Source organism: Carcharodon carcharias, chromosome 5 (assembly GCF_017639515.1).
Source record: "Carcharodon carcharias isolate sCarCar2 chromosome 5, sCarCar2.pri, whole genome shotgun sequence".
Taxonomy (NCBI): domain Eukaryota; kingdom Metazoa; phylum Chordata; class Chondrichthyes; order Lamniformes; family Lamnidae; genus Carcharodon; species Carcharodon carcharias.
In genome coordinates, this window is record NC_054471.1 from 46,032,417 (window position 1) to 46,050,152 (window position 17,736).

General features: G+C 46.1%; 1 protein-coding gene across 5 annotated transcripts in view; it reads left to right on the plus strand.

Moving 5' to 3' along the window:
• The first annotated feature begins 440 nt into the window (after nt 1-440).
• zbtb24 (zinc finger and BTB domain containing 24) overlaps nt 441-17,736 on the plus strand; it is a 39,082-nt gene continuing 21,786 nt past the window's right edge. The window contains exons 1-2 of one of the 5 annotated variants that reach the window (XM_041188697.1): nt 441-784; nt 16,150-17,147. In XM_041188697.1, coding sequence (XP_041044631.1) covers nt 16,190-17,147 — 958 coding nt within the window. In that variant the 5' untranslated portion in view covers nt 441-784; nt 16,150-16,189. Of the gene's footprint in view, nt 785-1,716; nt 1,765-3,036; nt 3,406-16,149; nt 17,148-17,736 lie in introns of those variants that run through there. The other 4 variants (XM_041188698.1, XM_041188700.1, XM_041188699.1 and 1 more) reach the window with 4 other exon arrangements.

Consider the following 17,736-nt stretch of genomic DNA (forward strand, 5'->3'; position numbering starts at 1 on the left):
GGAGCGGTAAGTACTGCATGGCAGCAGAGTCAAAAGCAGGAGAGGGAGCACTCACAGTTGGGTTGAGGGAGGGATAATGTGATGCAGTATCCTCAGGTGGGTGTTCGCTGTTGACCTCACCATCGCCACAGGCAGGGTCCACGTCCTCACCAGTCAGCACAATGGCACAATCCTCAAAGTGAGCGAGGGGCCTAATGTGGGCCACTCCATTCCCAGTCTGGGACCTCTCCCTGCTGATGTGATCAGGCTTCTCCAGCATGAAAACAGACGGAGAGAGTGTGAGCAGGACACATGACACTGTGTGGAATGTTAGTGTGGTGAGCGGCGCCCTGTACAGGAATGAGGATGTGAGTTTGAGAGGATATGAGCCTGATGGAAATGTGAGGGTGTGTGTGAGAGTGGTGTGAGTTCCCTGTGGATGTGTAATGGGTTTGTGAGTGTGTGAGTTGAGAGTGATGAGAAGAGTGTGGAACGGATGAGACCATTCATCCTGTAGCAGCACTGGGTGGCTATCCTCTTTTGCAGGGCATTGGCGCTGACCTCTGCCTCCCAAGCCTGGTTGGTAACACCACTGCTCATCCTACGGCAGAGCGGGGGTGGAGGACATCGTGGTGGGTCTCCACAGCATCTAAATGACGTTCCAGTGATGCATCATTAAACCTGGGGCTGCAGTCTTTTTGACTTCCGTGGACATCTTCCCTGCAGTAGTCGTGGCCTGGAAGCACTGAGATGTGTGCGTACGGCTGGACTTTAAATATGGCGCCTGGCACGTTGAAGTGAAGAGGTAATGGTGGACAGGCAAACGAGACCCTGCCCGCCATGGAAACAGCGTGTTTCCCGGGCAGGCATAAATAATGTGGCGGAGCAAAAATACAAAATGCTGGAAAAGCTCAGCAGTTCTAACAGCATCTGTGGAGAGAAAGACAGAGTTAACATTTCGAGTCCATATGACTCTACTTCAGAGCAGACTTTATGTCTGGGCGGCGGGTTTGGGATGATATGGCTACCGCACTTAGTGTAAATCTCCAATAATTCCCGCCCTTAATGTAAAAGTTTTTGTTTTTGTTGTTTAAAAGTTGCGATTTGTGAAACTACCTGAGTAAACAAACAGGTTTCAGCATGTGCAGGGAATAGGTGATGCCACTCTGGTTTCCTCAGAGTTTTGCATTTTCAACAAATCAGAAATTTCCTGGGTGATCGTACGGTGATGTGAGTGTTGAGGTCTGGTGAAAATTGGGGCATGCAAATCTAGTGAGTGGGTGCCAAGGGAACATGGTGCTGCAGAATAGTGGTCAGCTGCGACTGGTGCGAGGGCAGTGAGTAACAACTACCCGTGAATTAGACAATTTTTAGCGGTTATGTGAAAGTGGGACTGACAGAGAACAAATGTTCGTGCCAAGCTACTGTATGCATTTTCGCAAAAGCTGGACAGGAGGGGGGTTGGCGGGGGCAAGGCTGAAGGTTCGCCTAGGGCGGCTTGTACTCTTGCATCAGCCCTAGCAATTATCAATCAGTAAATCTACCTCTTTGACCAAACTTTTGGTCACGTGCCTCATATTTCTTACGTGATTTGGTGTCAGATTCTGCTTGGTAAGCCTCCTCTGAAATGCCAATATACAAATTTGTAAAGATGCAATGAGGTGAAGGCACTGGTCGGGCTCTGCTCTCTGCTGCCCCCTGTTGTTAGAGAGAGTTAGCGCCTCGATCTCGCGAGAGTTGGTGCAGCTCTGCCCGGGGTCGCCGCCATCTTGCTGCTGCCGCAGGGTAAGGTCCTGGCAGCGGAAGGTTTAATATTTCACTTTAAACCGCCGCGCCCGCGCTCCTTCTGTCTCACAAATTCGACCGGTCTTTCCGCTTAATTCATATTGTAATTCGTTAACCAGCCCCGAGTTCAAGAAACGCTCCGGCTTCGAAAATTTATTTTTTACTTCCCTGCCTGCGAGTTAGTGGCTGGAGCGGGGTCTTGGCGTCAGGTTCAAACCTGAAAACTCAGCGGCACCGGCAGAGGGAGATGGAGGGGAGGGGGGGAGGGGGAGGGGGAGGGAGGAAGGAAAGAGATGGAGGGGGACAGAGGAAGGGGGAGGAAGGGAGGGAGGAGAGGAAAAAGGGAGGGGCGAGGGCACGGAGGAGGGAGAGGGGAGAGGGCAGGGAGGGAGAGCGAGAGGAGGGGGAGAAGGAGGGGGAAAGAGGGGAGAGGGCAGGGAGGGAGAGAGGAGGGGGAATGAGAGGATAGGAGAGGGCAGGGAGGGAGAGAGGAGGGGGAAGAGGGGAGAGGGCAGGGAGAGAGGAGGGGGAAGAGGGGAGAGGGCAGGGAGGGAGAGAGGAGGGGGGAGAGGGGAGAGGGCAGGGAGGGAGAGAGGAGGGGGAGAGGGCAGGGAGGGAGAGAGGAGGGGGGAGAGGGCAGGGAGGGAGAGAGGAGGGGGAAGAGGGGAGAGGGCAGGGAGGGAGAGAGGAGGGGGAGAGGGCAGGGAGGGAGAGGAGGGGAGAGGGCAGGGAGGGGAGAGAGGAGGGGGAGAGGGCAGGGAGGGAGAGAGGAGGGGAAGAGGGGAGAGGGCAGGGAGGGAGAGAGGAGGGGGAAGAGGGGAGAGGGCAGGGAGGGAGAGAGGGGAAGGGGGGAGAGGGCAGGGAGGGAGAGAGGAGGGGGAAGAGGGGAGAGGGCAGGGAGGGAGAGAGGAGGGGGAAGAGGGGAGAGGGCAGGGAGGGAGAGAGGAGGGGGAAGAGGGGAGAGGGCAGGGAGGGAGAGCGAGAGGATGGGGAGAAGGAGGGGGAAAAAGGGGAGAGGGCAGGGAGGGAGCACGAGAGGAAGGAAATGAAAGAAAAGAGAGAGATGGAGGGGGACAGAGGAAGGGAGGGGGCAGGCGAGAGAGAAAAGAGGGAGGAAGAAACGGAGGGAGAGAATGTGGAAGGGAGAGGGGAACAGGGTATTGGAGAAGGATGGGCAGGGGTAGAGAGACTTTGCATACAGGATAAAGTGAAGGAAAAATGTGGTGGGATAAAGTGGAAAGAGTGATACAGATATCGGATAAAGTGGAGAGAGAGAACCTGATGTGGGGTGAATTGTAGAGAGTGACAGACAGACTGGGATAAAGCAGAGAGTTAAAACAATCTGCAGTTGATAAAAAAAAATTAGTTGTGTGGTTGTTAGTGCGGAAGAAAGCTGTAAACTGCAGGAAGATATCAATGGATTGGCAAGGTGGGCAGAAGGGTGGCAAACGGTATTTAAATTGGAGAAGTGTAGGATTATTCATTGGAGGAGGACAAAGATTATGAGAGAATATGCAAATGGTATGATAGTGAGAAGTGTAGAACAGGGGCACAGATGGGGATCTGGAACTCTCTCCTTGAAGGATGGCACAGACAATCCTCCGCATTTAAGAAAAAACTTGGATATGCATTTGAGCTGTTGTAAGTGTCAGGGTTGTTCTCTTTTTGGTGTTTATGTGGAGGCAGTAGTGTAGTGGTGATTTCACTGATCTTGCAATCCAGGAGCCCAGGTTAATGCTCTGTGGCACGGGTTCAAATCTCACCACAGCAGCTGGTGGAATTTAAATTCAATTAATAAATCTGGAATTAAAAGTTAGTCTCAGTAACAGAGACCATGAAACCATTGCCAATTGTCATTAAAACCCATCTAGTTCACTAATGTCCTTTAGGGAAGGAAATCTGCTGGCCTTATCTGGTCTGGCCTACATGTGACTCAAACCACAGCAAAGTAGTTAAATGCCCTCTGAAATGGCCTGGCAAGCTGCTACAGAACATCAAAAATGGAATGAAACTGGACAGACCACCTGACATCAACCTAGGCACTAAAAATGACAATGGCACACCCAGGCCTTTCAACCTGAGAAAGTCCTCCTTACTAAACCTGGGCGCTTGTGTCAAAATTGGGAGAGCTGGGTCACAGATTAATCAAGGAAAAACCTAACATAGTCACACTCTCAGAATCATACCTTACAAACAATGTCCCAGACATCACTATTCCTGGGAATGCCCTGTCCCATCAGCAGGACAGCCACACCAGAGGTAGTGGCACAGTGTTATACAGTTGGGACAGAGTTATCCTGGCCATCCTCAACATTGACTACAGACTCTAAAGCAGGCATCAGGTCAAACATGGGCAAAAAAACATCCTGCTGATTAGCACTTACCGCACAAATCCCCCACCGATTACGCCCCTCAGCTGATGAGACAGTACTCTTCCATGTTGAACACCACTTGGAAGAAGCACTGAGGGTGGCAAGGAACAATGGGGGAATTTCAATGTCCCTCACCAAGAATGGCTTGGTAGCACCATTACTGACCAAGTCCTAAAGGATATAGCTGCTACACGAGGTTTGTGGCAGCTGGTGAGGGAGCCAACAAGAGGGAAAAACCTATTTGACCTCATCCTCACCAATCTGCCTGTTGCAGATGCTTCTGTTCGAACAGATCTAGCAACTTGAAGATTGCCTTCCACGAGGCGCTGTGGACCATCAGCACCAGAATTGTATTCAACTAAAATCTGTAACCTCATGGACTGGCACACCCCCCACTCTACCATTACCATCAAGCCGGCTGATCAATCCTGGTTCAATGAAGAGTGCAAGAGGGCATGCCAGGAGCAACACCAGGCATACCTAAAAATGAGGTGTCAACCTGTTGAAGCTACAACATAGGACTATTTGCATACCAAACAGTGTAAGCAGCATGTGATAGAGTTAAGCAATTCCATAACAAACATGATTGTGTAAAGATAGGTGGAAGGCCAGATGATTAGACAGAATACAAGGAACAGCAAAAAATTACTAAAAGACTAATAAGGAGGGAAAACTTAGAGCATGAGAGAAAGCTCGCCAGAAAGATAAAAAACAAATTTGATTTTTTATAAATATTTAGAAGAGTTAGCAAAGTGAGCGTTGGTCCAATAGAAAGCGAGTCTGGTGAATTAATAATGGAAAACAAGGAGATGGCTGATGAATAGATATTTTGCATCATTTTTCACTATAGAAGATGCAAGTAACATCCCAGAAGCAGCAATAAACCAGGAAGTAGAAGTGGGGAAGGAAGTCAGGAAATTTACAGTTACCAGAGAAGTGGCACTGAGTAAATTGTTGGAGCTGCAGGCTGACAAGAGCCCGGGTCCTGAAAGACTTCATCCTAGGATTTTGAAAGTAAGATAGCTGATGCATTGGTTTTAATTTTCCTAAACTCCATAGTTTCCAAGAAGGTCCCATTAGATTGGAAGATAGCATTATTCAAAAAGGGATGGAGCCTGAAAATGGGAAACTGCTGAATCTGCCACTGTCAACATCCTTGGGGCTACCATTGACCAAAAACTGAACTTGACCAGCCATATAAATACTGTGGCTACAAGAGCAGGTCAGACACTGGGAATTCTGTGATGAGAACTCACCATCTGACTCTCTCCAAAGCCTGCCCACCATCTACAAGGCACAAGTCAGGAGTGTGATGGAATACTCTCCACTTGCCTGGATGAGTGCAGCTCCAACAACACTCAAGAAGCTTGGCACCATCCTGGACAAAGCAGCCCACTTGATTGGCGTCCCACCCACCACCTTCAACATTCACTCTCTCAACCACCGATGCACTGTGGCTACAAGTATATACCATTTACAAGATGCACTACAGCAATTCACCAAGACTCCTTCTACAGCACCTTCCAAACACATGACTGCTACCATGTAGAAGGGCATGGGCAGCAGACACAGCAAGTTCCCCTCCAAGTCACTCACTATCCTGACTTGGAAGTATATCGCCATTACTTCACTGTTGGGTCAAAATCCTGGAAGTCCCTTCCTAAAAGCACTGTAGGTGTACCAACACCATGTGGACTGCAGCAGTTCAAGAACGTGACTCCCCACCATCTTCTCAAGGGCAATTGGGGATGGACAATAGATGCTGGCCTAGCCAGAGACACCCACATCCCAAGAAAGATTTTTTTTAAAAAGACATGACATGCTTTTACTTTCAATTGGTGTAAATCAAAATGGTTACCATATTTTTTATGTTGAAGCAGGAAACCTACTCTGTTTAGAGTACATTCTGTGTTTATTTTGTTATTCTTCCAAACTGATGCTGATTGTATCAACAAGTCTGCTGTAAGTGGGTGACAGGTGAAATTAAGGTCAGAAACAAATACTTTTCTGGTCCAATGAGATCATCTCCTAAATAGATATTAATTGTCAAAAAAGTAGCTTGGGTTATGGTAAGTTAGCAAGCCATGCTTTGTCAGGGAATCAGGTTTATTGACGCTCTAAAAAATTCACTTAAATATTTTTGAGATTTGTCTCACTGAGAAGGGTTTCTAACTTAAGGTGAATTAAATGATTGTATGCAGTTCTGGAATCCGCATTATAGGAAGGATGTGATTGCACTGGAGAGAGTGCAGAGGAAACTTACCTGGCAGGGGAGAGACCTTGATCGCGTTTCTGCCAGGGAAAGGTCATTGAGCAATGTCTATAACCAGTCGAACCCCTTACTATGGGGTACCTAACACCATCCGAGTCATGGTGAAGGGCAGCGAGGAAGGAACAGTAACGGATAGGACCTTCTTCACCAAAAGGATCCTATTCAAGCTGTGTGGTTTCGAGGCTGTGGAGATCGACAGCCTACAGGACTTCCCCAGCGCTGGATTTTTTGATGTGACTTTCAAGCAAGTGGCAGCTTGCGTCAAACTCCTGAAGGTGTTTGAGGAGAAGAAAGACCTGCCAGAAATGAAGATCCTGAAGGCGGAGCCGCTCTTTGCTCTGCCGTTGCAACGAGACCGGGTTGCGACGGTGCATCTGTACAACCCCTTCGTCCCTGTCACTGACGTGCTCACCTTCCTTACCAGGTACTTCGATAAGGTTGGGAGCTGCACCGCGGTTAGAGACGATTTGGGGATCTGGACATGTAAACGCCAGGTTAAGGTCACACTCAAGACCAATGGTAAGGGAGCCATCTTCCACCCTCCTTCCAGATTCGCTATCGGGGGAAGCCGTGGCTACCTTGTCTATGCTGGGCAACCCAAACCTTATCGCTTATGCGGCAAGGCTGGTCATGTGGCGGCCAACTGCAGCGCCGTCCTCTGCAAGAACTGCAAACAGGAAGGGCACCAGACAAAAGACTGTAGACAGGCTAAGTGCTGCAACCTGTGTGGTGAGGCAAGTCACCTCTACAAGAGCTGCCTCACTTATGCACAGGCAGCCAAAGCCAATGAGCGGGAAGCAGAAGAAATGCCTCGTGTCACTCCAACATGATGGTGGTCCCATGGGTCATCGATCTGGTTGGGAGGAAACATCTGTCATTCCTCCGGCCTGGGTATTCTACTGCAGGAAGGCAGCTTCACCATCTCCCAGGTTAAGGAGGTGGTGGGCGGGCGCCTCCTCGTAGCAGACGTGATGTACAAGAATGCTCCACTCCGGTTAATTAACGTGTATACCCCGTCACAAGGGGCTGAGCGGCGGGAGGTTTTTCAGCAGCTCCCACTGCTGCTGGCGACCTCCAGGCCGGTCATTCTGGGCGGTGACTTCAACTGCATCATCGATGCGGCTGGACGATCCGGCAGGGCCGAAAGCAGATTGGACGCTACGTCCAGATCCCTGATGGAAACAGTAAAGGATGCCAAGCTGCATGACGTCTTCAGCAACCTGCAGACGGAGTGCAGCGTAGATACACCTGGTTGCGGCCTGACGGGTCTGTCTGTTCCAGGATAGATTTCCTGTTTGTGTCCCGTGCATTCGCAGTCAGATCCACCGACGTCAAGCTGGTGTTCTTCTCTGACCACTGCCTCCTACTGGCTGACTGTCACTTAGAGGAAGACCAGAGGGTGGGCAGGGGGGCATGGAAGCTAAACATGCAACTGCTGACCCCAGAAAACATTGAGGAGCTCAAGAGGGATTACAAAGGTTGGAGAACTGTGAAACCCCACTTTGAGTCACTGACACACTGGTGGGAAGCGATCAAGGGAAACATCAAGAGGTTTTTCATCCTCAAAGGCACCCAGAAAGCTAGAAAGGAACAGAGGGAAATGTCCCGACTCCAAAAAAACATGCAGAATCTGCTCTGGCTGCAGTCGATGGGGGTGGATGTCAAGGAGGAACTCTAAGAGGTGAAGAGCCAGCAAGCCTCGCTCTTTGCCTCGGAGGCCTCCAAGTTCACCTTCCATTCCAGAGTCTGTTCCGTGGAGCAGGATGAGACGTGCTCACGTTTCTTCTTCCAAAAGGTACACAGAGAGAGCTCTGTGATCAGCAGCCTGAAGGAAGAAGATGGCTCAGTAAAGTCATCACAATCCGACATTTTGAGGATCAGCAAATCCTTTTATGCCGGATTGTATGACGTGAAGCCCACAGACAGCACGGCCTCCCAGTCCTTCCTGTCCTCTATCACAGAGGACTTAGACAACAGTACATGAGAGAGTTTGGACAAAGCGCTAACTCCTGACGAACTGACTGAGGCCCTTGAGTCCTTTGAGAAGAGTAAAACTCCCGGAAGCGACGGCTTGCCGGCGGAGTTGTATTCGGCTCAGTGGGACTGGATCGGCCCGGACCTGCTAGAAGTGTACGAGAGTATGCTCCTGGCCGGCAGCATGTCAGAATCCATGAGGAAAGGCATTATCACCCTCATCTACAAGCGCAAGGGGGAAAGGGAGGAAATTAGAAATTGGCGACCCATTTCACTGTTGAATGTGGACTATAAGATTCTGTCCAAGGTCATCGCCAATCGGTCAAATCCGCTCTGGAATTGGTGATCCACCCTGACCAGACCTGCACTGTGCTGGGCAGGAAGATCTATGACAGCCTCGCACTGCTTAGGGATACGATTGCCTATGTACAGGACAGGGGTGTGGATTCCTGCCTCATCAGCCTGGATCAGGAGAAGGCCTTTGACAGAATATCGCAAACCTACATGGTGGATGTGCTCTCCAAAATGGGGTTTGGGGAGGGAATTCGCAATTGGATCTAACTGCTCTACACTAACATCAGTAGTGCAGACTCTATCAATGGGTGGGAATCAGATAGCTTTCCGATTAAATCTGGAGTCAGGCAGGGCTGTCCTCTCTCCCCTGTTCTTTTCGTGTGTTGCATAGAACCCTTTGCTGAGTCCATCAGGAAGGATCCGGGCATAAGAGGAGTGACGATCCCAGGCAGTGGAGGCACAAGGTCAAAGCCTCCCTGTACATGGATGATGTCGCTGTTTTCTGCTCGGATCCCCTGTCGGTGCACAGACTGATCCACATCTGCGACCAGTTTGAACTGGCCTTGGGAGCCAAGGTAAATCGTGGGAAGAGCGAGGCCATGTTCTTTGGGAACTGGGCTGACCGATCCTTTGTCCCCTTCACTGTCAGGGCTGATGGCCTGAAGGTGCTGGGGATATGGTTCGGAGGGACCAGGGCATGTGTTAGAAACTGGAAGGAGCGAATGTCTATGGTGAGAAGGAAACTGGGCATGTGGGAGCGACACTCCCTCTCCATTGCGGGTAAGAACCTGGTCATCAGGTGTGAGGCACTCTCGCTGTTGCTGTACGTGGCGCAGGTCTGACCCATTCCACACTCCTGTGTGGTGGCGATCACCTGAGCCATCTTCCGCTTTATCTGGAGGTCGAAAATGGATCATGTCCGCAGGGATACGATGTACAAGCCTCTAGATAAAGGGGGAAAAAACATGCCCAACATCACCCTCATACTGATGGCCACCTTTGTGTGCGGCTGCATCAAGCGGTGCGTAGACCCTCAGTATGCAAACACTAAGTGTCACTACATGCTGAGGTTCTACCTGTCCCCAGTGTTTCGAAGGATGGGTCTGGCCACGTTGCCGCGGAACGCTCCAAGTAGTTGGAATGTGCCGTACCACCTGTCCCTCGTGGGAAAATTTATGCAGAGAAGCACCTTTGACCACAAGTCCATCAGGCAGTGGTCGGCACGTAATGTCTTAAAGGCCCTAAGGGAAAAGGAGAAGGTGGATCCTGTGGGATGGTTCCCTGAGCAGACTGACAAAGTCATTTGGCAGAATGCCTCATCGCCAGAACTTTCCAACAAGCACCAAGACGTAGCTTGGCTGGTGGTGAGAAAGGCTCTCCCCGTCAGATCCTTCCTACACGTCAGGAGTCTCACCCCCTCTGCACGTTGCCCTTGAGGTGGCTGTGGTGGGGAAGAGACCGTTCACCTCCTTGTAGATTGGGCCTTTGCAAAGAAAGTCAGGAGAGAGAGATGCAGTGGTTTTTGTCGAGGTTCGTCCCGAGCAGTTCTGTGACAGAGGACTCTGTGCTCTACGGGCTGTTCCCAGGGACACACACCGAGACAAACATTAACTGCAGCTGGAGGATCATCAACTCGGTAAAAGACGCTCTTTGGTCTGCCCGTAACTTGTTGGTCTTCCAGCGCAAAGAGTTGAACCCGACCGAGTGTTGCAGACTGGCACAGTCCAAGGTCCCGGACCACATGCTGAGGGACGCACTAAAGCTTGGGGCAGCCGCCGCAAAGGTGCAATGGGGAAGGGTCGCTGCCTAAGACCTTTCTGCCACAGTGCACTGGGGGGCTGGGAACTGTAAAGAGCCCCTCGGATGTACAGCTCAAAATAAATGTCTGCCAATGATTGTAATATTCATTGTTTGTACTGATACACCTTGTGATTCATGTTGCAAAAGTTGAACCTGATTGTATTTTTGTGATGGTGATTTTGAAATGGTTTGAAATGTTGTTGAAGATTTATGAATGAAGTATATTTTTGCAAAAAAAGAGTGCAGAGGAGATTTACCAGAATGTTGCCTGGGCTGGAGAGTTTTAGTTATGAGGAGAGATTGGATAGACTGGGGTTATTTTCCCTGGAGCAGTGGAGATTAAGGGGGACATGATTGAGGTGTATAAAATTCTGAGGGGCATCGATAGGGTAGACAGGAAGGAACTTTTCCCCTTGGTGGTAGGATGAATAACCAGGGGGCATAGATTTAAGGTAAGGGGCAGGAGGTTTAGAGGGGATGTGAGGAAGAATCTTTTCACCCAGAGGGTGCTGGGAATCTGGAACTCACTGCCTGAAAGAGTGGTAGAGGCAGAAAGAAGTATTTGGATGTGCACTTGTGATGCCATGGCATACAAGGTTATGGGCCTAGTGCTGGAAAATGGGATTAGAATAGTTAGGTACTTGTTTGACCGGCGCAGACTCGATGGGCTGAAGGGCCTTTTTCTGTGCTGTAGACCTCTATGACTATAAATGAATGTGAGTAGTGTTTATTATATATATGTGTGGATGTTTATGTATGAAGACGGACAAGGTACAGAGAAACAGTATTTTGTAAACATTTTACTCTTAACTTTCTTCACCTACAAAGCAGATCAATTGTTTCCATGCTTTTCTCTATGTTCTCAAGTGTGTACAAGTAAATCATCATGGCAATACAAGAAAGATTGCATTATACAGGAAAATCTGTGAATGCTATGTCTTCGAAGTTCTACTTGTAAAGTGTTGGACATTCAGAGGAGTGGATTTTAACATCCCTTTACTTTGCAGAATGATTTGTACTCCAAGCAGTTCAAAAATGTGTGATTTTGTTTTTGGTGTTGTGAATCCAATTTAGATTGCGGGCTATATTTCACAGCAACAATGAAAAAAACTACTATGTATAATTTTGCACTTCATGCAATTGTTTAAAAGTTGTAATTGAAGCTTTCGTTTCAGGCCATGAACCTCCCCGGTGCCTGGACAGTACAGGCCAATGTTGCAAAACATGCTGTGCTTGGACAGTAGTAGCCAGAAAGAAAAACAATGATTCCTCTCTTGCCTATTGATCAGTCTCTGATGCGCGATTACCTTGGAAGCTCCCAAATAGCACATTTTATGGTAGTAAACCAGGGGATTGGGAAGCTTATAAAGACCAACAGAGGACAACTAAAAAAGAAATAAGGAGGGAGAAGATTAAATATGAGGGTAAACTAGCCAGTAATGTAAAAGAAGATTGCAAGAGTTTTTTTTAGATATATAAAGGGTAAGAGAGAGGCAAAAGTGGACATTGGGCCACTGGAAAATGCCTCTGGAGAAGTAGTAGTGGGGAACAAAGAAATGGCGGAGGAACTGAATAGATGCTTTGCATCAGTCTTCACAGTGGAAGACTCGAGTGACATCACCAAAGTTCAAGAGAGTCAGGGGTCAGAGGTGAGTATGGTGGCCATTACCAAGGAGAAGGTGCTAAGAAAACTGAAAGGTCTGAAGGTGGATAAATCACCTGGACCAGATGGATTACACCCCAGAGTTCTGCAGGAGATAGCTGAAGAGATAGTGGAGGTGTTAGTGGTGATCTTCAGGAATCACTGGAGTCAAGGAGGGTCCCAGAGGACTGGAAAATCGCTAATGTAACCCCCTTGTTTAAGAAGGGAGTGAGGTAAAAGACGGGAAATTACAGGCCGATTAGCCTGACCTCGGTCGTTGGTAAGATTTTAGAGTCCATTATTAAGGATGAGATTTCAGAATACTTGGAAGTGCATGGTAAAATCAGGCAAAGTCAGCATGGTTTCATCAAGGGGAGGTCATGTCTGACAAATCTGTTAGAATTTTTTGAGGAGGTAACGAGTTGGTTAGACAAAGGAGAGCCAATGGATGTTATCTACTTGGACTTCCGATAGGCCTTTGACAAGGTGCTGCATAGTAAGATAAGAGCCCATGGTGTTAGAGGCATGGTACTAGCATGGATAGAAGATTGGCTGTCTGGCAGGAGGCCGAGAGTGGGGATAAGGGTGTCCTTCTCAGGATGGCGGCTGGTGACTAGTGGAGTCCTGCAAGGGTCAGTGTTGGCACCACAACTTTTCACTTTATACATTAATGATTTAGATGAAGGAACTGAGGGCATCCTGGCTAAGTTTGCAGATGATACAAAGTTAGGTGGAGGGACAGGTAGTATTGAGGAGGTGGTGATGCTGCAGAAGGATTTGGACAGGTTAGGAGAATGGGCAAAGAAGTGGCAGATGGAATACAATGTGGGGAAGTGTGAGGTCATGCACTATGGTAGGAAGAATAGAGGCATAGACTATTTTCTATATGGGGAGAGAATTCAGAAATCTGGAGTGCAAGGGGACTTGGGAGTCCTAGTCCAGGATTCTCTTAAGGTTAACTTGCAGGTTGAGTTGGTAGTTAAGAAGGCAAATGCAATGTTGGCATTTATTTCGAAAGGACTAGAATATAAAAGCAGGGATGGTCAGATCACATTTAGAATATTGTGAGCAATTTTGGGCCCCGTATCTCAGGAAGGATGTTCTGGCCCTGGAGAGGGTCCAGAGGAGGTTCACGAGAACAATCCCAGGAATGAAAGGCTTAACATATGAGGAACGTTTGAGGACTCTGGGTCTATACTCGATGGAGTTTAGAAAGATGAGGGGGGGATCTGATTGAAACTTACAGAATACTGAAAGGCCTGGATAGAGTGGAGGTGGGGAAGATGTTTCCAGTAGTAGGAGAGACTAGGACCCGAGGGCACAGCCTCAGAGTAAAGGGAAGACCTTTTAGAATAGAGATGAGGAGAGAAACTTCTTTAGCCAGAGAGTGGTAAATCTATGGAATTCATTGCCACAGAAGGCTGTGGAGGCCAGGTCATTGAGTGTATTTAAGACTGAGATAGATAGGTTCTTGATTGGTAAGGGGATCAAAGGTTACAGGGAGAAGGTGGGAGAATAGGGTTGAGAAACTTATCAGCCATGATTGAATGCGGAGGAGACTTGATGGGCCGAATGGCCTAATTTCTGCTCCTATGTCTTATGATCTAAAGCAAGACTGCTCAACTTTTTTGGCAGTGGGATAGGGGCAATTATTGGAGGTGTATACCCTGTTATGAAAATTGTGTCTTTGGGAACTGATGCAATATGGTGATGCTGACAGTAAAGAAGTCAAGATAATGTCTCACACTTGATTAGATTCAAAATTTCACTATCTAAAATTTTGAGTTTGTTTTTATTCAACTTAAGTTTTCTGGGATCTTGACTGGTTGCTTGGAGGTCCCACACAATTAATGTTTAAATGTTCCTGTCAACAATTTGCTGGGCCTGAGAATTTTGATTGACTAATTCAGCTATTAAAAAAAGCTTCTTAAAGACTTATCTGTTAGAGTGTGGAAGCATTTTTAATCTTGGACATTATTTGTCAAAACTGATAGTTACTTATAATAGGTTAGCTATTGGAAAACCTTTGACTAGGTAATACAGGACTGTTTCTGTTCATTGCATAAGTCAATGATTTGATAATACGCCTAGAGAAAGTGATATCTAAGTATCACTTATCTAGATATCAAACTATGTTAAAATAGAAAATACAATAATAATTATATGAACAATAAAAAACTGCAAAGGAGGTAGTAATGAGATATGGAATGGACAAAGAGAGGCAGATATAATTCAAAGTGAGGAAATGTGAGATGGTATACTTGCTTTTTTAAAAGTCGTGCCTGAAGTGAATAGGCCTTTAAAAAAAATCTTATGGAATACTTGATTTTATGGCATAACGTATAGAATAAAGAATTCAAGATATAATGGTATATCAATGTAAAACTGTAGGAAGACCACCACTGGAGTAACATGTTTTGGACTGCACACTAGAAAGATGTTGAGGCAATAGAGGTGGCACAGATTCACCGACAAGCCTGTTGCGTAGTACAGGCAAATAAAAGATTGGTCTGTTTCATTAATAACACAGAATGAAGCATTAATTTGTTAGCTGTTTAAAATTCTAAATTGTTGGGACAGAGTAGATAGAAACTGCTAGGTTCCAGTGACTAGGGGATTTTGAACAAGGGAATGTAGATATTAGATTATAGCACACTAAATGAGAGGCTTATTCGATTATTTCAAAATTTATGTTTGGAGTTTAACACTATAGTTGGTCATCCTATGAATTACTGAAGGACACATGATTTTGTTCAAGCGCATACACAATTACAAATGCTTATTATCACTAGGATTTCAGTAAGGCATAATATTTAGTGAAATTTCCATGTCTACCTATGAAATTTTGAACAATGTTATGCAAGTATAATAATTTTCATAATATTATTCTGGTTTGTTGTAAAGTAGGTTTAGGGATGTGAGTGTAGATGGTTCTGTATGTGTGATTTAATTACATTTGGAGTCAGGTACTCTGCAAGCTTGAAATTATCAAAAGAAGCTAGGTGTAGAAATGTACTTGAAATGCTAATGAGTAAACATGGATGCTGTCTTAGCCTGTAAATTGTGTTAGCCTGTTAGGTAAGTGAAGGTGTTGTTTGGATTTCAAAGGAATGTTAGGATGTTTACAACTAGATAATATGTTTATTTTTCCCAAAGGTTACTGATAATATTGGCAACATGAAAGTTTTTATATTATGGGTAAAGTACAGTTCCAAAGAGAAAAGGAATAATGGAATTTACATATTAAAGAGGGAGAAACATATATAAAGGAGAATGAAAGGGGCCATGTAAGATCTGACAGGTGTGTGTGCATAACAGGTGTATCCAATAACTAAAGTTGGAGAAAGCCATTTGGATTTCCACAGTCAAGTGGGTACTGAGTTAACTTGCTGAGTTTTTTTAAAACCTAAAATCTATTTTGGACGGTTGCCTTAAAGAGGGTGTATAACTGGGAGTCAGGTTAATTAGGAATTTTAGGATTTGTTATAGTATTAAGTAATTGTAGTCTTATGTATGTGCTTGAAATCTTTTTTGTTAATAAATATTTTAATTTAATTTTTAAAATCTCTAAAGGTCTTGGTGGACTCATTAACTCCTGAATTCAGTGCACACATCTCCAAATAAATAAATTGCAAAACTGTTGTGATGGTGTGGCCAAGTTTCCCTTGTAAATTTGGTCTGCCTGGCACATATCAACTGCCACGTCATAACAACTATGAAAAATACCCAGTCATAAAGTTACAGATTTTGTTCTTCCAAATTTGATACTGCATCTGGAGGAAGCATGTTAAGCTATAAAAAAAACTGAGTTGGAAGTACTGGTGATTGTAGATCTGCTACAGATGGGAAGAACAATTGAAGGTGATGAATTAAGAGTTGCACACAATGCTGATTTGTATTGGCTGACGTGTAAAAAGTATTCCTATATCACAAACATAAAGGTGACCTGAAATCTATATTGCTGAATCAAAATCTAATATAAAAAATCCCTATTGTCAATGCTTATTACTTACATTTGTTTTTTTCATTAGCAGGTATGCCAGGTGGTATGTTTGATTGAATGCCATCAAGATGGCTGAGACATTGCCTAGTGTCCCACCTCCATCTTCTCTTATCATCCAATCTAAGACTCACAAAGATACTGTTCTAACTAAATTTGAAGAACAAAGAAAAAGAAATTTTTTGTGTGACATCACTTTAATTGCTGAGGATGTTCATTTCAAAGCACACAAAGCACTGCTTGCTGCCAGCAGTGAGTATTTCTCTCTGATGTTTGCTGATGAGAACCAGCAAGGCCAGGCTATTTACATGCTCAATGGAATGGCTGCAGACACATTCAGTGCGGTGCTGGAATTCATATACACTGGTCGTCTGAATGTCGCTGAAAAGTCCATTGAGCACATTGTGACCACTGCCAAGGTTCTGAAAGTGAATGATTTGATCAAAGCATACTCAGACTATCAGGACAACCATTTACATGTCAAGGTATCATTGGCTTCTAATGGAATTAAAGTAGTAGTTGTGGAACCCAATGCTGATGATGATCAACCCTCAAAGCCAAAACGCAAGAGGGGGAGGCCTCGGAAATGTGAGCAGGCGCAAGCGGAAGGGAATGAAGTTGACAGTGGGACTTCAACTGGCCCACAGGAACATCAAAGCACATTTGAAGAACCTGCAGAGGAAGTTAACTGTAAAATGAGCAGTAAGGCTGTCAGTGAAGGGAGACAAGGCTGTAAGGCATCAGAACCCGAAACCTGTTCTGATACTGGCGGTGATGCAGCTTCGCAGACAGAAGAAGGTTATGAACATAAGTTAGCAGTGGTGAGTCGCAGCCGCTATAGCAACCGTAGGATTCAAAGACCTATTAAGTTAATGGGGTACAAGCTTGGCATGGTGGATGAGGAGCAGGAGGAAGTGAGGAAGCGAGGGAGGAAGAGAAAGTATCCGGATGTGGAGGCTAGGTGTGAAGACTGTGACAAAGTGTTTAAAAATCACCACTTCTTGGCCATACATCGAAGGACACACACAGGTGAGCAGTGAATAACCTTTTATATTTTGTGGTTGGGAGACCATTGAAACAATGATAATACACAGGTTAGCACAGTGATAGAAAAATACTCCTTTCTACAAACTCCCACTCCCACACTCAGAACCCACATGGGAATCATGAACTTTTCAATATTTTATAAAAATCATTTTGATTCAAGCTTTGCATGTTCTAGTGATTGCTTATATATGCAGTTTTTGTTTACTCAAATGCCCATCTATTTATTTGCTATGTGTAACACCATAATTTTTTTCTTCAATAAACAAAGCACTGTCTGTGGGGAGATTTTTGCCAATTTTTTCCAATTTTTTCCTCTGTTTAGGAGCATTAGACCTTGAAACCCTCCATTTATGCAGTACTGTTAAATCTCAGGGTCTACCCTTATCCTGTGTTACTGATCCTCATGACTCCTCTAATGCTGTAAAGCCTAAGTCCTGCTCCCCCATTGTCCCCCACGAGTGGTAAATCCTATGCCATCTTTACCTGGTCTGTCCTACATGTGACTCCAGACCCATAGTAATGAGGATGACTCTTAACTGCTCTCTGCAAAGACCTAGCAAGCCACTCAGTT